Below are 15,728 nucleotides of genomic sequence, written 5' to 3'. Positions count from 1 at the left end.
CATCGAAATCACCACAAGCCAGTGGATTCTTCTTCATTGGAAAGAAAGATGGCTCACTCCGACCCTGCCAAGACTATCGTTACATCAATGAATGGACGATAAAGAACACCTACCCACTTCCTTTGATTCCTCCCCTGATTGTGAAACTTCGAGATGTGAAGTATTTCATGAAAATGGACGTCCGATCTGGATATAACAACATCCTGATCCACCCTGATGACCACTGGAAAGCAGCATTCACTACCTCCTTTGGACTTTTTGAACTGAAAGTCATGTTCTTTGGGCTGTGCAACTCGCCAGCAACTTTCCAAGCATACATGAACCAGACATTTCAGAAAGAAATCAATGAAGGATGGATGATCATGTATATGGACGACATCCTCATTTTCTCGAAAACTCTCCAAGAACACCAGGAACGGACTCGCCGTGTCCTAGAAATTATCCGAAAAGAAACCCTTTTCCTGGAACCCGAAAAATGCCTCTTCGACACACAAGAAGTTGACTATCTCAGTATGATCATTCGCCCTGGTCAAGTAGCCATGGACCCCGCCAAGCTAAGTGGAATTAGCCAATGGCAAACCCCCACCTCCGTTAAAGAAGTCAGATCATTCCTTGGATTCTGCAACTTCTACCGACACTTCATCTCCCATTACTCCAACATCTCCCGACCCTTAATCGATCTCACCAAGAAAGATGTCCCATTCTCTTGGAATCCCGCTTGCACCGAATCCTTCGAGAAGCTAAAGAAATGCTTCCTCTCTGAACCCATTCTCCAAAATCCTGACCCTTCCCGGCAATTCGCCCACTGATGCTTTGCTTGTAGCAACCAGAGCAGTCCTTCTCCAGACTGTTGAGAATGGAGCCTACCATCCATGTGGCTACCTCTCTCAATCTTTCAATCCTGCAGAAAGAAACTATCAGATCTATGATCGTGAACTCCTTGCCATTATCTGAGCTTTGAAAGCATGGAGGCACTACCTTGAAGGGAACCCACACCCTGTCATCGTATTCACGGATCACAAGAATCTATTGTACTTCCGATCTGCACAGAACCTCACCCGCCGACAAGCACGTTGGCAACTGATACTGAATGAATTCGATCTCAAATTGCATCATGTCACAAGAAGCAAACTCGCAGCTCCTGACACACTATCACGCCGCCCTGATCACATAGCAGAAGCATCTGATAACAATGACGTTACTTTGCTTCTGAACTCCCTCTTCCACAGAATCATCGACATTGATCTCGCAAAGACTTTGAAAGATGCATCTGTATCTCTTTCCGACCCAGTCATAGTTGTGGCCCAGCAAGCCCTTGACAGGCTCAATGCACCTCCCATGAAGTCAGCATTATCTGACTGGAAAATTGAAGATGGCACCTTGTTCTACAAGAACCATGCCTATGTTCCCCCTCTCCTCCGACACCGCATCCTGAACCTCCACCACAATCACCCAACCGCCAGACACCCCAGATGATTCAAAACTAAAGAACTAGTCAAGCGTGACTACTAGTGGCCCGGAATGGGCACATTCATCCAAAAATATGTCGAAGGCTGCGCTATTTGCCAGCAAATGAAATCCAACACACACCCTTCTTCCCCTCCCCTGAACCCCATCCCTTCCTCCACGATGCGCCCCTTTTCCCAGATCTCCATGGATCTTATCACGGATCTTCCCGAATCCTCCAGATATGATCCAGTCATGGTCATGGTAGACCATGGGCTTACAAAGGGGGTAATTCTCTGTCCCTGCAAGAAGACGATCACCGCAGAAGGAGTCGCTCAACTCTTCTTCAAGAAAGTCTTCCTCCGATTTGGCCTATATGACAAAATCATCTCTGATGGAGGTCCCCAGTTTGCCTCTAAATTCGCAAAAGAACTCAGAAAACTCCTCGACTATGAAGTCGCTCTTTCCACTGCCTACCATCCTCAGACTGACAGGCAAACAGAACACCTGAACCAAGAACTTGAAACCTACCTCCGAATCTATTGCTGCTGTACGCCCACTGAATGGGTCAAGCACCTTCCTATGGCAGAATTCGTGCACAACCACCGAAAACATGATGCTCACAATGCCTCTCCCTTCTTCCTCATGATGGGATATGAACCCTGAGGAATCCCTTATGCCTTCCCTGAATCTTCAATTCCCGCAGCAGAAGATTGTGTCAAACATCTTCAGAAGATCCGAGAAGAGGCTCTTGCTTGCCACAATCTTGCAATGCAATGCATGGCTGATCAGACATCAGGAAAGAAGTTCGCCCTGTGGAAACCCAGAGACAAAGTATGGCTCTCCGCAGCACATCTCATCACTCACCTACCTTCGAAGAAGCTCGCTCCTAAGTGATATGGACCCTTCACAGTAGAATCCACACTTTCCCCCATCACTTTCAGAATCCGACTCCCTGACACGTGGAAATCACACCCTGTATCTCACGCTTCTGAACTATCGACCTATCACGAAACAGAAGTTCATGGTCCAAACTTCACAGAACCACCTCCTGACATCATCAACAGTCAGGAAGAATATGAAATAGAAGCTGTTCTCGCCCATAAATGAAACACAAAAGGAAAACACCACTTCCTTGTGTCCTGGAAAGGATACCCAAACTCCGACAACTCATGGCTTCCTGAAAAGGAACTTCAGAACACCCAGGAAATCCTGAAAACCTATAAAAACTGCCTAGGACTCTCCAGAATCCTCATCTGAACTAGAATGAACAATGCCTTCCTCCAAGAACTCGTCTTCCTCCTCTCTTGAATCATTCCACATCAAGCTTGACACAGCTCGGAGGCAAGCCATTGTCGAGGCTGCTCTTCTCTCCCCCTCTTGTATTCTACATTTTGAACATTTCTTTGCTGATGACGAGGATGCCCTCGCCCAGATTACCACTTTCCGTTCCATGAACCTCATTGTTGCCTATGCCTCCCTGCACCCTGACGCTACTCAGTCACATCTTATCATATCCCAAGCCATAAAAATCAAGCATCTTACAATGAAAATCCTTATTAGAAAGAAAATTGAGGACGCGCTCCTCTCCCCTGACTTCCCTTGCGCCAGAGACTCTCTCTGCTCACAATCCTATTGTTATACCGCATCACCGGAACCTGTCGAACAGGTCGGTTCCTACTTCCCCTTCATCTCCCTCTTCAAATGATGACACCCCCATTTCCCCATCCTTGTCACTCCCAGCTTGCTGTTCGCACTGGTGGAGCCCCTCGTCGTGCAAGAAAGCAGAAAAGAGAAGTCGCCTTTGGCGTCAGACTTTCCTGCCCTATCCGACCTCGACCTGAATCTATTAAGGAAGAGAAGGAAGATCAGGAGGATATCATCATCACTCCTTACACCCACACCCAGTCCAAAGAGACCTTCCGTGATCGCTGTGGAAACTACACCTCCACCATCACCTGTCGGTACTGCAGCCTTGAAGGCCATCGGCAGATCAACTGCCCCCGTTATTATTGCCACGTATGCATGACTCATGTGCCAAAACATCTCTCTGCATTCTGCCCTGATCTTAAGGGTACTAAAATTATTAACGCCAAACCAGGCACTCATGCATTCCATTATCAACTCAAACAATGGGAGAACACTCGCGATAACGAAGCTGATGAATTCGAGGCGCAGGTCACCCGTGACGCTGATCTTGACCCGGAGCTCTATAGGAACGAGGATTTCTGATGTCAGTGACTTCAGATGTTAACAGGAGGGTAATGTTACAGCAGGCTATTCATTTTCCTTATCTCCACCTCACCTTAGACACATGTCTTACTTCTTGATTGCCGTCTTGCTTCTAGCGCAACTCATGTAGTACATGAGGACTCCATGAGGACCCCTATCTTTTCCCCTTTGCCCTATTTCCTTTCCTGTACTTACTAGAATGCTCTTCCCTTGGTCCGTGCACTCTTCTCTTACGTATATAAACCCTAGTTACTTGACTTGTATTCCTTAACTTGAATCTACTCGGTTCTCGATTCACTTGATTCTCTGAATAGGCCTGTGGGTGCCTCTTGAATCCGATCTCGCCAAGGTTCTACCCTTGGTCATCTTGACGCTGTACTCTTGATCCTCTTTATTGAGGCAGTTACAGAAGACTCCATCCGAGTCCATAACACACACATACAAATACAAATACTCAGAAAAACAAAAGACTTCTCAAAACAAATATAGGCCTTGCAGGTTGTTTAGCACAGTGAGCTCAATGGCTCCTACTGTCTCATCAATGTACCTGACTATGTTGAACAGCTCTTTGCTGTTGTTGCTGATGCTGATCACATACAAACCTCACTCGCAATTTTATTAAGGTGATTCTGGGGAATCTGATTGATTGCTTTTCAGGCCAAAAGGGAGGTCCTTATATAGACAAATCTATGTGCTAATTTATTCTCGTGTACCTAGATATATTCAATTTTCATTTTCTCATGTATCTAGATGTACTGCATTATTTGTCATAGATCATAATACTCGTGTGAATTGTACATAGGGGAACATGATTTGTCAGGCTTACTCATAGATCAGCTGACTGTGGTAAGAGAACATGGTTTACATAATGTGTTGAAACTTGTTTGTATTTGGTGTTGTTTAGAGATGTAGCATATGACATATAGCAAAACTGGGTAACACGTTGAAGATGAGGAATCTAGACTGTGGAGAAAGTTGGTGCTAAGCTAAGCAAACACAGATAGACCCGGGTGCGAGTGAAATCGTCATCCCAAGGGCAGCTAACTGAGTAAAGGAAACCTCTCTTTGTAAAAAAAGAGGGACACCAAACAACTAATGAAATACTAGGGCTAAGTAATGCGCGAAGCGGAAACGATGCAATGTACGGAAGGTGAATGCATGCAATGACGTGTGAGTGTGAAAAGTGAAGGTCGAGGTGTGCGACGTGAAGGTAGCGCGCGCGAGCAAAGGCGAGGGACAAGCGAGCAAGAGAAGCAAGGGAAAGATGAGATGAGACAAGTGTTAACACCCCAACTAAGGTTGGCTGATGCTAAGATGGAGACCGTGAACTGAAGTGTGCGACTTTAAATAGTCACTTGCAAACAACGAGTACAATTCTTAGTATCTAGAGACACACAGAAAGTGGGCGGAAAATCGACCCAGAAAATAGAGTAAAGAGATAGTATAAGTAAAGTAGCTAAGCGGCGCTAGGCACGCAGGTCTGATGTAATGAGCCAAACAGAATAAAAATAGTATGTGATGTATGTAACAGGGTCTCGGTTACGCGTGAAGCGCAGAGCTGAGAATTAGCGATAGAAACCAATTAATCGAAAAGGGAATATGATGGGAAAACGCACCAATGAACATCTAAGGACATGGGATGGATGGACAGACCAATGCACAGACAATGCGAGTGAGGATGTGTGAAGTGCACAAACCCGCAAGGTTGCATGCGAAACCTGTGGATTAGAGCTGGAGTTTGTAGGGAAAGTGGGAGAATTCGGAAGGAAGTGTCTGTGGAGATGCGAGGCTCTACAACATGTATTTAAAGTTTCCTGGAAGTTCCCGCAAACAAACATATGCAGGAAATATTTTTCATGGATACTTCAGATGTGTGAGAATCTGGCTGAGTCATCTTTGAGCCAAATAACACAAAATTCATTCCATGCAAAATTCCCGAAAAATATTCACTAGCAACCGCTCAGTCATGCACTGGACCAGTTTGGTGCAGGTCATCAGTGAAGATGAGGAATCTGAACTGTGGTTAAAGTTGGTGCTAAGTCTATGAATATTCACCCTTATCTTAGGAGACGGGTGCATGTCCAATTGGTACTGGGGGTCCCACAGTCATGTGACTTGGCACATGACTGAACACGCACAGAGTGCTCAACATGTAATAAATCCTGGAACAGGGGGAGAGCCCCTGGGCCTGGTCATATACCTAAAGGGAATGCCCATCATGTGGTGCTTAGGTTTAACCCACTCTTGGCAACTCAGACTAGGGTGGTCAAGGTTATCACAACCAGAATCCACTTTAGGTGCCTTATAATTGAGTAGTTGATCACACTCAACACAAGCAAGGACGATTAGGGTGGCAGTTAAGCCCTCTGACAAGCCCCTTCATACAGGCGAAATCATAGACCTTAGTCTTTGCTGGTTCAAACCTGCTTAGATGCCAACTAAGCAAACACAGCTAGACCTGGGTGCAAGTGAAAATGTTGACCCAAGGGCAGCTAACTGGGTAAAGGGAAACCTCTCTGATACAAAGAGGGACACCAAACTACTAATAGGGTAATAAGACTAATAGACACATGAAGCGCGAGGCGAGAAAGATGCAAGATGTGGTATGCGGACGCACGAGTGCGAAAGGTGAAGGGCAAGGTGCGCAACGCAAAGGTAGTGTGCGCGAGCAAAGGCAAAAGGCAAATGAGCAAAATAGATGAACGAGGGACGAGGCGAGATGACTGTTAACACCCCAACTAAGGTTGGCTGATGCTAAAGCGAAAGGCAGACAACTTATGCATGTGACTTTAGATAGCCACTGCAATCAACAAGTAAAATTCCCTAGTATCTAAGGACACAGAGAAAGTGGACAGAAAATCGACCCAGAATATAGAGTAGAGGGATGGTATATGTAAAATAGCTAAGTGCCGCTAGGTGCGCAGGTCCAATGTGACAAGCCAAATAATCTAAATATAGTATGCAAAGTAGGTAATAGGGTCTCAGCTGCATGTGTAGTGCTAAGCCGAGTATTAGCGATGGAAAACAATTAGTCAAAATGGGAATATAGTGAGAAAATGCACCAATGAACATCTAAGGACATGGGAAGGAGGGATGGACAGTTATGTGGACGATGTGAAGGTGGACACACAGTGTGCGCGAGATGTGAGTGGCTGCGCACGGAATCTGCAAAATAAAACATAGTGCACTACTGTGCAAGACATATCCTTTGGATTAGAGCTGGAGTGTGTTAGGAAGATGGAAGAAGTGTCTGTGGGGATGCAAGTCTCTACATCAGGTCCACACTGTCATTTGAGACAACCTTGTGTTTCAACTGGAAATTTGCATCAATAGCAAGGAACAATCCATAGAGCCAACTGATAGTATCTATATAAGCAATAATACCACTCAAGCTCATCTAAACCAACCATTGAAGTGCATCTTTCCAATTAGCTGAAAGGTTCTTCCCTGGATGTGGACAAGCTGGACACAATACAGCGCATTCACCTTGAGTGGTCACATCTACTCCCTTTGGATCATGACCTTGCCCTGAGCATTTGAGGATCTTCAGGTGACGCCATTCACAAATCATCCACATAAATGACTCATATTGATCCTATAAAGAAGCTTTACTGACGATGAGGGTACTTGAAATTTTAATCCTACCTTAACATGAAGTAGACCGGTGTTATCAGACATCTGGTTGAGTGCATGATAAAATTCATATGCAGACATTTTTGACTCAAATGAGAGCAGGTGATACTGCTCCAGAATGCAGAATGTTGCAGCAGTTTTTGGATCTGAGGTTGTTGAAGGAACTAATGACATTCAAAGTAGTTGTTGCATATGACTTTTGGTTGTTGTTCAACCACAGAAGTCAAGTGACACTTTGTGTATACCAAAGGTGTCAATAATGACAAAATCATCATTGAAAGCATGGCGAGGATTGAAACATTGCTGGCCAGTGACATGACCAAGCTGAATGCGAAGGCCTAGGGCTTTCAGAGAAATTGGCTCGAAGTATTGATCATTCCATTTCTGTATTTGAGATTAAGTTGATTATCACAATTAAATGTAAAGACATACCTGCAATCAGTGAAGCAGGTGGTGCACATGGACTGACAAAATACAAGTTGAGCAATAAAGCTCTGACCCCAAGCAGTCCCGGCACTTGTACTGTGGATTGGGACCATTACACTCTACACATGATTGCATGCTGACTCTTTCTTCAAGACAGATCATTTCTCGAAGGAATAATGCTCTGTGATTCAGCCACATCAACAAAGGATGGTCCTGATTAAATATTGTGAGGGGAGAAGTCAAATGACGTGAAATATTGTAGTGCACATACACCCACTGTTCATTTTCTCCTTTGTTAGCCTAAAATGACTAATGATATAACTGACAGAGCCATCATTGTTGATTTGGTACTGGGTATGCTGGCAATAGTGCACTAGTGGTGCTGTGCAATAGAAATTGAGCTTTGGTTCCCTCTTCTGCTTTTGTGAGTTCTTCGAGGTAGAGGACATTGCCTGTGTACATATGGTAGTCTGAACTGGATATGGTGGCCCTATATGAGATGGACCAGGACCCATAGACATTTTTAGATCATGGTGTCAAGCAAACTGAAATTACCCAGTCCCATACACAGCTCTCCAAGCCCAACATGTCATGTGATTTGTCAGACAGTGTCAATGAAGCCAAACTCTTCTTGGGTAATTGAAATTGCTGCATTTGTGCAGCACACTAAATCTCTATCTAGGGATTTTGATTGCTCTTTTTCTCAGCCAGAGTGAAATACCTGAGATACTGGCTACATGCCATGGGCCTCACCAAAAATCTCATATCTCTTCCTTACTCCGATCATCTTCTAACTGAATACATTCTCCCATAATCAGTCCTGATTGTGTTACAAGAACATCTAGAAGCTTGGGCCCCTACCATTTTTCTCCTTATCCTCCTCGTCTCTGCCCTTGCATCACACCCTTACTCCGACCTTGCTCTTGTTATCCTCGTCATCCTCGCATTCCCCTTTGCCCTCTACCTGTTGCTCCAGCAGAGCCAGTACATCTGGCCGGACCCTTTCTCTGACGAAGGATATCCATGCTCTGTTGACTGATCCTATGGACAGTCCCCTTTACCCTTACCGTCCAGACAGTAACCTATGATACGATGCATGCCGCATCCCCTTTACCCTGTTTCCTTTCTTGATCTATGACTCGGTGCGCAGTCGCACATTTGCACTTATATTTAGCTCCGCAGTTGCACAATTGTGCTCCTGCTCGTTTCACTTCCTGTTTCTGTTCTTTGACTTATTTCCTATCTGCACGTTCCGGTTCACCTATGACTCACCTCAAATGTACCTTCCTCTTCTAGTATCACCCTTTGACCAATTCCCTTTCCAGTAGTATGAGTTATTATCCACTAATATGCTTCTTCTCCTCTATATAAACTCGCTACCATGTATCTAGTTCCTTAACTTGAATCTACTTGATTCTTGACCTTCTACTCCTAACAAGAGTGATTCCTTCAGCCTAGCCAGCTGTCTATATTCTACTTTCTTATCTGCTCATCGTGGATAAGTCTTTAGTCTCGATCTTTACTCATTGACTTTGTCGACGAGCAAAGCCTCTGTTAACTAGTCGGACTTCTGTCCTTCTATTAACGCAGATCTTACGATTAACCTTCGGGTATTGTAAGCCCTGTCAGATACGCTTATCGTCAAGCTCCGCTTGACATAAGCTACCCGATTTGGACATAGGTGTTAAACCTTGCTTGCTGAAGCCTCGCCAAGCAAGACTCCTAACTTTGGGCTAGCCCAGAGACGTCCTCGACCATTGACAACACATGCTCTGATTGAGTGTCGCCAACAGATACTATCCAAGTCATAACAGATTGTAGACGGAGCAGCGCTCACATAACTTTAAAACTAATAAGATGTTAGCAAATTTTGCCACTAACGATACAACATCAAACTTACAATATGTCATCTACTGGCTGCGAGCCTACATCAGATAGCACAATGAACTTTCTGTTCCCTGAGAAAAAGTGACTCAATAGTAAAGTAGGTAGGAGCATAATGGCCTGGGGCTTGGAGTTCAGTTTTTATATCATCCCTAAAGTGGATGTTTAAGTATAAAAATGTAAATGAGAGTGAAATCTCACCAGAGATATGATGGAAAAACTCTGATGTAGCAGCCATGAGGAATGCAGTAGAAAGGGGGTTCTAGATCATGCTTGGTGGGCACATTGTAGAATATTCCTTGATATGAAAAAATAAAGTATTCATCTGCCATAGTATACATGGCCTCGTCAAACTCAACACTGCCCTCATACACCATCACAAACTCCTCTGGCTCTACCATGTAGGGTGTTGTAGTAATGTCAAGCCAAAGTGGATCACACATGGAGAGATAGACTGGCAGTAAGGAAATTTTGGGTTAGCTTGATACCTAGCGTTGTCCTGCATGATGTAGGAATCATGCATGGACATGAATACTAGGTGACCCTCAAAAGACAAAGTCTGTTAGCTTAGTCCTCAGACTAGTCAACTCATACCTTGGTTTCAAACCATGGTCCATATTTCCAGTTTTCCCCAAGTTTTACAATCTGAATACATTTTGACAGAAAAAGTCTAATGTGAGATGGGAATCACATATAGACCTAGTTGATGTGAGAAGAGAAATGAAGGTTGAGGTATAGCCTTGCCTTTGGCTTATTCACTTTGGCTGAAAAAACCATAGAGAAAAGTACAAAGCCTATAAAAAACCTATCCAAAAAGACTGTGTTTAACTGTATTATTTTTTTGACTGTGTTTCAATTCCTGCCAACTGTCTTATTTTTGCTATCTACTTTTCTCTAGTGTTTCTTTACTTTACTTTTTCATTAGGATGCTTTGACTCACCTGACACTATAAAATTGTATCCCACAGGGTATGATATCATTATGATGTCATAAGACTCCCCAGATACTCCTGCAGGTATTCTGTTGAAAGAAATTATGTCACCAAGCTCTAGAATATTCTACTCCACAATGACATCATCTATGATGTCATTTCATTCTAGAATATTCTGCTCCACAATGACTCACTCATAGAAGGTTCTGGAATCTTTTGCTCCACAATGATGTCACTCTTGATGTCATCATGATGTCATTACTCCACATTCCAGAATGTTCTGCTCCACAATGATATCATAGCTCCATCTTTTATTTGACCCAATATTTTGATTGGTCTCCTTTATTTTTTATTGTTTGTGAACCTAGGTTACTTTCCCACACAAAATGTATATAAGGAGAGCCCATTCTCCCTCCAAAAAAATATGATCTCTCATTTGTAGCTATCTGCCTCTCAGATATTTCACTTGCAAAGTTAGTCCCTTTGAAGTGAGACAAGTGCAGGGAAAAGAATTCCCTTGAGATTATAAGTTTCTTACCTTAGAAACTTATCTAGTGCTCTAGACCAAGTGTTCTTGGTCTTGTATATTATTTTTGAGACCCCTTTGTCTCATTACTTTGTGCCCTTTGACTGAGTGATCTTAGTCAGCTATTATATTGTTGAGACTACGTCTCACCAGTTGTCTGCATAGACCAAGTGATCTTGGTCATCTTTCCAGTGCCCTTTGTTCAAGCAATCTTGAACATATATTGTATATTTGAGACCGTTGTCACATAGTTCCAGTGCCCATAGACCAAGCGATCTTGGTCATATTTCGTATATTTGAGACCATGTCTCACTAGTTCCAGTAACTCAGTCCAGAGCCTAGAAGGAGATTTCCTAGGCAAATATGTCTCAGAAACCGAATTATATGTCTAGAAGCTTATTCCTAGATAAGAGATTTGAGTTTCAATAAAGAAAAGTAAAGCTCCAGCTAGGTTGATTTTAAAAAAGATTAGTTTAGCAAGCCTCCCAAGAACTCACACATTATCTACCATGAAATAGGAAAAGTCATAGACCATGTTAATCGAGGACTGGCAAGAAGTCTTATCCAAAGTGTAATTGTGGTGTCATTACATTTACATGACTTTATATAAGACCCTTGGTTATTAAGACAGCATTTCCATTGAGACATTGGATCACTCACCCTAGAACATGAGTATTAACATTGAAGCATCAAATTGGTAGTGGCTAACGTGATGGTCTAGTAGAATGAATTTCAAGGATCTTAGGCCCATGGAGGCTAGTGTTTGATATTGGGTTTCAGTACTTGTGTAATATTAAGTTTCGGTGCTTGCAATCACTAGTGTCAGGATTGAAGATTACAAGATTGATGCATCACTAACATTGTATCATAATCATAACTGCAAGGCAGTGATATCACAAGTAGTCTGGTATAATAGCTCACTGTGTGCATGACCTTCTAGCATATTGTGAGGGTCAACCATGACATGCATAAGCAAGTCCTCCAGCACTAAGATAAGGCTAGATGCTTATGGGATATCAAATCGACTTGCTGCAACTCCTTTCCTGTCCCAATAGCCTGCAAAATGATCCCATGAAGTAGCTGGAGACGTTGTTGAATGCCTTCCATACCACCTAGTAATACATTGATTGAATGTGTGCATGTTCCTGCATCACCCGACTAATGAAAATCCTTCACCAGCCCATCGAAAAGTCTTTGTGAGGATCCACCAAGAATATCTGTGAGCACAGCTTTGGCACTTGTGAGGTCTTCCTGCCTAATGATAGTTTAATGTAAAGTTTGGGTAGCTATCAGTAACATGTAGCTCACCATGGGTGTGTTTGTGATAATCTCATATGGACGCTGTACCTGCTATGGCTTGGGAAATCAACATTGTTGTTGGTTGGACGGTTGTGTTGCTTGTGAGACTTTTGCTTGTTCTTCTGGCTGATGATTGCACTATTTCTGCATCTCCAGATACATGTCAGTAGTTAAAACAGAAAAGCAAGTGCTTACTTTGCATAATATTGCTTGCGGTAAGAATGAGCAGCCTCAATTTTATCTTGTGATGTGTGATATAGCCAAGGTCAACCCATGTTGTAGTAGTAACTAAGTTTAGAACAAGTTAAAGTAGCTGTTGTTGTTATGACTTGGATGGTATCTGTTGGCGACGCTCAAACAGAGCGTGTTTCGTCAACGGTCGAGGACGTCCTTGGGCTAGGCCAAGGTTAGGGGTCTTACTTGGCGAGGATTCGGCAAGTAAGATTTGATGCCTATGTCCGAATCGGGTAGCTTACGTCAAGCGGGTGCTAGATGATGAGCTGTATCTGCCAAGGCTTACGACACCCGAAGGTTAATCGTAAGATCGACATTAATTAGAAGGACGGAAGTCCAACTAGTTAACAGGGGCTTTGCTTGTCGACGAAGTCGATGAGCAAAGATCGAGACTATAGGCTTATCCGCGAAGAGCAGATAAGAAGATAGAATATAGACTGCTGGCAAGGCAGAAAGGATCACTCTGGTGAGAGTAGGAGGTCAAGAACCAAGTAGATTCAAGTTAGGGAATATAGTACATGGTAGCGAGTTTATATAGAGGGCAGGAGACGTATTAGTGGGTGATAATTCGTACTACCAAGTGAGGCAATCGGTAAAGGGCATGACCATAAAAGGAAAGCACGTTCGCGTTGAGACACGGGTGAGGCAGAACGTGCTGGATAAGAAAGTGAGTCAAAGGTCGAAATAAGAAGTGAAACACGCAGGGGCACAATCGTGCAACTGCGGAGCTATCTATAAGTTGCATGTGCGACTGCGCACTGAGTCAGAGATCAAGAAAGGAAAAAAGGGCAAAGGGGATGCGTCGTGCATCGTATCATAGGTTACCGTCCAGACAGTAAGGGCAAGGGGACTGTCCACAGGATCAGTCAGGTGGTGGAACGGAGCATGGGTATGCTTTGTCAGCGAAAGGATCCGGCCAGATGTACTGGCTCTGCTGAAGCGACAGGTAGAGGGCGAAAGGGAATGCGAGGATGACAAGGATGACCAGGGTAAGGTTGGGGTAAGGGTATGATGCAAGGGCTGATACGAGGAGGATTAGGAGAAAAATGGTAGGGGCCCAAGCGTCTAGATGTTCTTGTAACAGTTGTGTTGACTTTGGGAGATTTGCTACTAATTGCTTGATATCCAATGATCACCAATCATGTCTCGCTCAAAATCAATGATATATCAGTAGCTAATAATTCAGAGCATGTATGTTGGGGTTCTACATCATACAATGATCAAATTATGAGCTAGACTTGAGTAAATTGCAAGTTGAGTCTTATGGCACTCAACTATTTAATTTTTACCAGTACTACACATGAAACACACACACTTGTATTGTAGAAATATTAGTACTATACAATAAAATCTGGATATAATGCACTATTGCTTTCTTGTTGTCATTCAGGTTAGTCTCTAGTTTTGATATGACTGTCACAAATTGATGTTCTTGTTGTGACGCTTCTTCACAGCACAATATTGATTGTCATTCATTCAAACATTCTTCAAGTTTCATGGACACTGTGACTTGCAAAGTTTCAATGTTAATTTCTCAACATCTAGGTGAGCTCTGGTTTATTGATCTCACCTTATATACTTATCACTGCCATGATGCTCTGTTTGAACACTCATTCAAGTCACATCCAATCATCTTCATAGGTTGGTCTACATGATTGTGTGGTTGATAACGATGGGCTAACAGTGCACTCAGCAACAATGGATGGTCTACCATCTTCATCTCAAGATCCACTGGGGGCAATATGAACTTGTCAATATCACTCTTAGTGCAGGCACAGCTAACACCTCCTGCACCTCCCAGTATGTAGTACATTACAACTCAGTTTGCGGTGTTATCTCTTATTACCTGATTACTAGTCATTTTGAAACACAAATCAGTGCCGGTGTAGGGAATCATTTTTAGATGGGCTTACATTGACAGCTTTTTCATAGTTTCACTTACCTTCACTTTCCTTTCCTTATGTTCGCATTTTTACTGCTTACATAATCACCAAATCTTCGCCCTATTCCTCCACCATTAGCTAGACTTTCAGTTATATTTCTGGTAGGTCTCCTTTCTAGGATTCAGCAGCTTCCTCAGATTTGCAGCTTATTAGTTTTTGTAGTGGCTTAATAGCTCACTATAAAGCTCCTGATACACAGTCTTGTCCTCATTGTCTGGAGTGACATTTTCATATTCTCTCTCTGTCTCACACATACACACACACACACACTCTCTCTCTCTCTCTCTCTGCCTCTCTTGAGCACTGAGCTTAGTCCAGAAGCCCTTGGGTTGAATAGCAGCTAGGCAGCATTCACCCAACAAATTGTTCTGCCTCATAGCAGAATTGTTGAACCCTTCACCGGTATCATCATTCTGGCAATGTGGTAAGTCATAACTTTATTTTTTTATTTGCTTGGTATTCACTGGTGAATAGTATAAGGATGGATGTTTACTTGATTCAGGTACTATTTCCCTGTAATCCTTCATATTTACGTATAACAATGCCAGCAGCTTGGTGGACTACCAAAGCGCAGTACGCATGGCTTCAAGAAAAATGCCAGAGTACATTCAGGAAAACTACTCCTGCTTCTGGCCTAGTATACACAAATATTGGTTCAAAACATGGCCAGAGCATAATATTCTGTTCCCTAACATCCCCAGTGACATGTCGCTCACTGTTAAGCAGACACAACAAGAAGTTGATGCTGAAGAGAAATGTAAAGTTGTAAGTACTGACTATGTATTTTTTTAGTATTGTAAACTAAAGCCGAATACTTGTAGCAACTGGCAACCTGGTTCCATTGGTGGGCGGGTTCGTCCAAAAAGAATCACAGCTTGAAGAAGGAGCAGACTGTCTTCAATGCCGCCCTATGACCAAAGACATGTGCAAAGTCCATTGAAGAGATCTATATGGGCATGGTCTATGATGAGCAGATCAAACCACTGGTCAAGGCTGAACAAGAAGTGGGCAATGTGACTACTTCTGGTCACCACATGGCATTGGGCTAAAGGTTCTCTAAGGAGCTCTTAGAAGATGAGTCGGATGAGGTGAAGATGGAGGTCAGAAAGAGGTATGACAAGCAGATAAAGGGTAGCAAGGTGAAGGGTGACATACTGGATGAAGATGACAATAA

The 15,728-nt window shown here is 43.3% G+C and overlaps 4 protein-coding genes across 4 annotated transcripts; 2 read left to right on the top strand and 2 right to left on the bottom strand.

Annotated features, from left to right (window-relative positions):
• Window positions 1–2,719: 2,719 nt before the first annotated feature.
• Window positions 2,720–3,678, top strand: EDB93DRAFT_1256517 (uncharacterized protein; the record flags this gene model as incomplete). Its single annotated transcript, XM_041453960.1, has 2 exons — window positions 2,720–3,115; window positions 3,190–3,678. 2 exons carry the CDS (start codon window positions 2,720–2,722, stop codon window positions 3,676–3,678), a joined length of 885 nt encoding a protein of 294 aa, XP_041301477.1.
• A 3,268-nt stretch (window positions 3,679–6,946) lies between these two features.
• On the bottom strand, window positions 6,947–7,485 carry EDB93DRAFT_1095797 (uncharacterized protein; the record flags this gene model as incomplete). Its single annotated transcript, XM_041446731.1, has 3 exons — window positions 6,947–7,034; window positions 7,086–7,273; window positions 7,324–7,485. 3 exons carry the CDS (start codon window positions 7,483–7,485, stop codon window positions 6,947–6,949), a joined length of 438 nt encoding a protein of 145 aa, XP_041301476.1.
• A 36-nt stretch (window positions 7,486–7,521) lies between these two features.
• EDB93DRAFT_1095805 (uncharacterized protein) lies at window positions 7,522–7,944 on the bottom strand (the record flags this gene model as incomplete). The annotated part of the gene is made up of 2 exons (XM_041446735.1): window positions 7,522–7,695; window positions 7,771–7,944. Coding segments are annotated over 2 exons (348 nt in total), but the record flags the coding sequence as incomplete, so codon positions are not given.
• A 379-nt stretch (window positions 7,945–8,323) lies between these two features.
• EDB93DRAFT_1256516 (uncharacterized protein) lies at window positions 8,324–8,776 on the top strand (the record flags this gene model as incomplete). Its single annotated transcript, XM_041453959.1, has 2 exons — window positions 8,324–8,372; window positions 8,556–8,776. 2 exons carry the CDS (start codon window positions 8,324–8,326, stop codon window positions 8,774–8,776), a joined length of 270 nt encoding a protein of 89 aa, XP_041301474.1.
• Between the last annotated feature and the right edge of the window lie 6,952 nt (window positions 8,777–15,728).

Source organism: Suillus bovinus (genome assembly GCF_016758785.1).
Source record: "Suillus bovinus strain UH-Sbo-P2 chromosome Unknown EDB93scaffold_126, whole genome shotgun sequence".
Classification (NCBI taxonomy): domain Eukaryota; kingdom Fungi; phylum Basidiomycota; class Agaricomycetes; order Boletales; family Suillaceae; genus Suillus; species Suillus bovinus.
The sequence above is the reverse complement of the archived record's forward strand: the minus strand, read 5'-3'. Positions and strand labels throughout refer to the sequence as shown.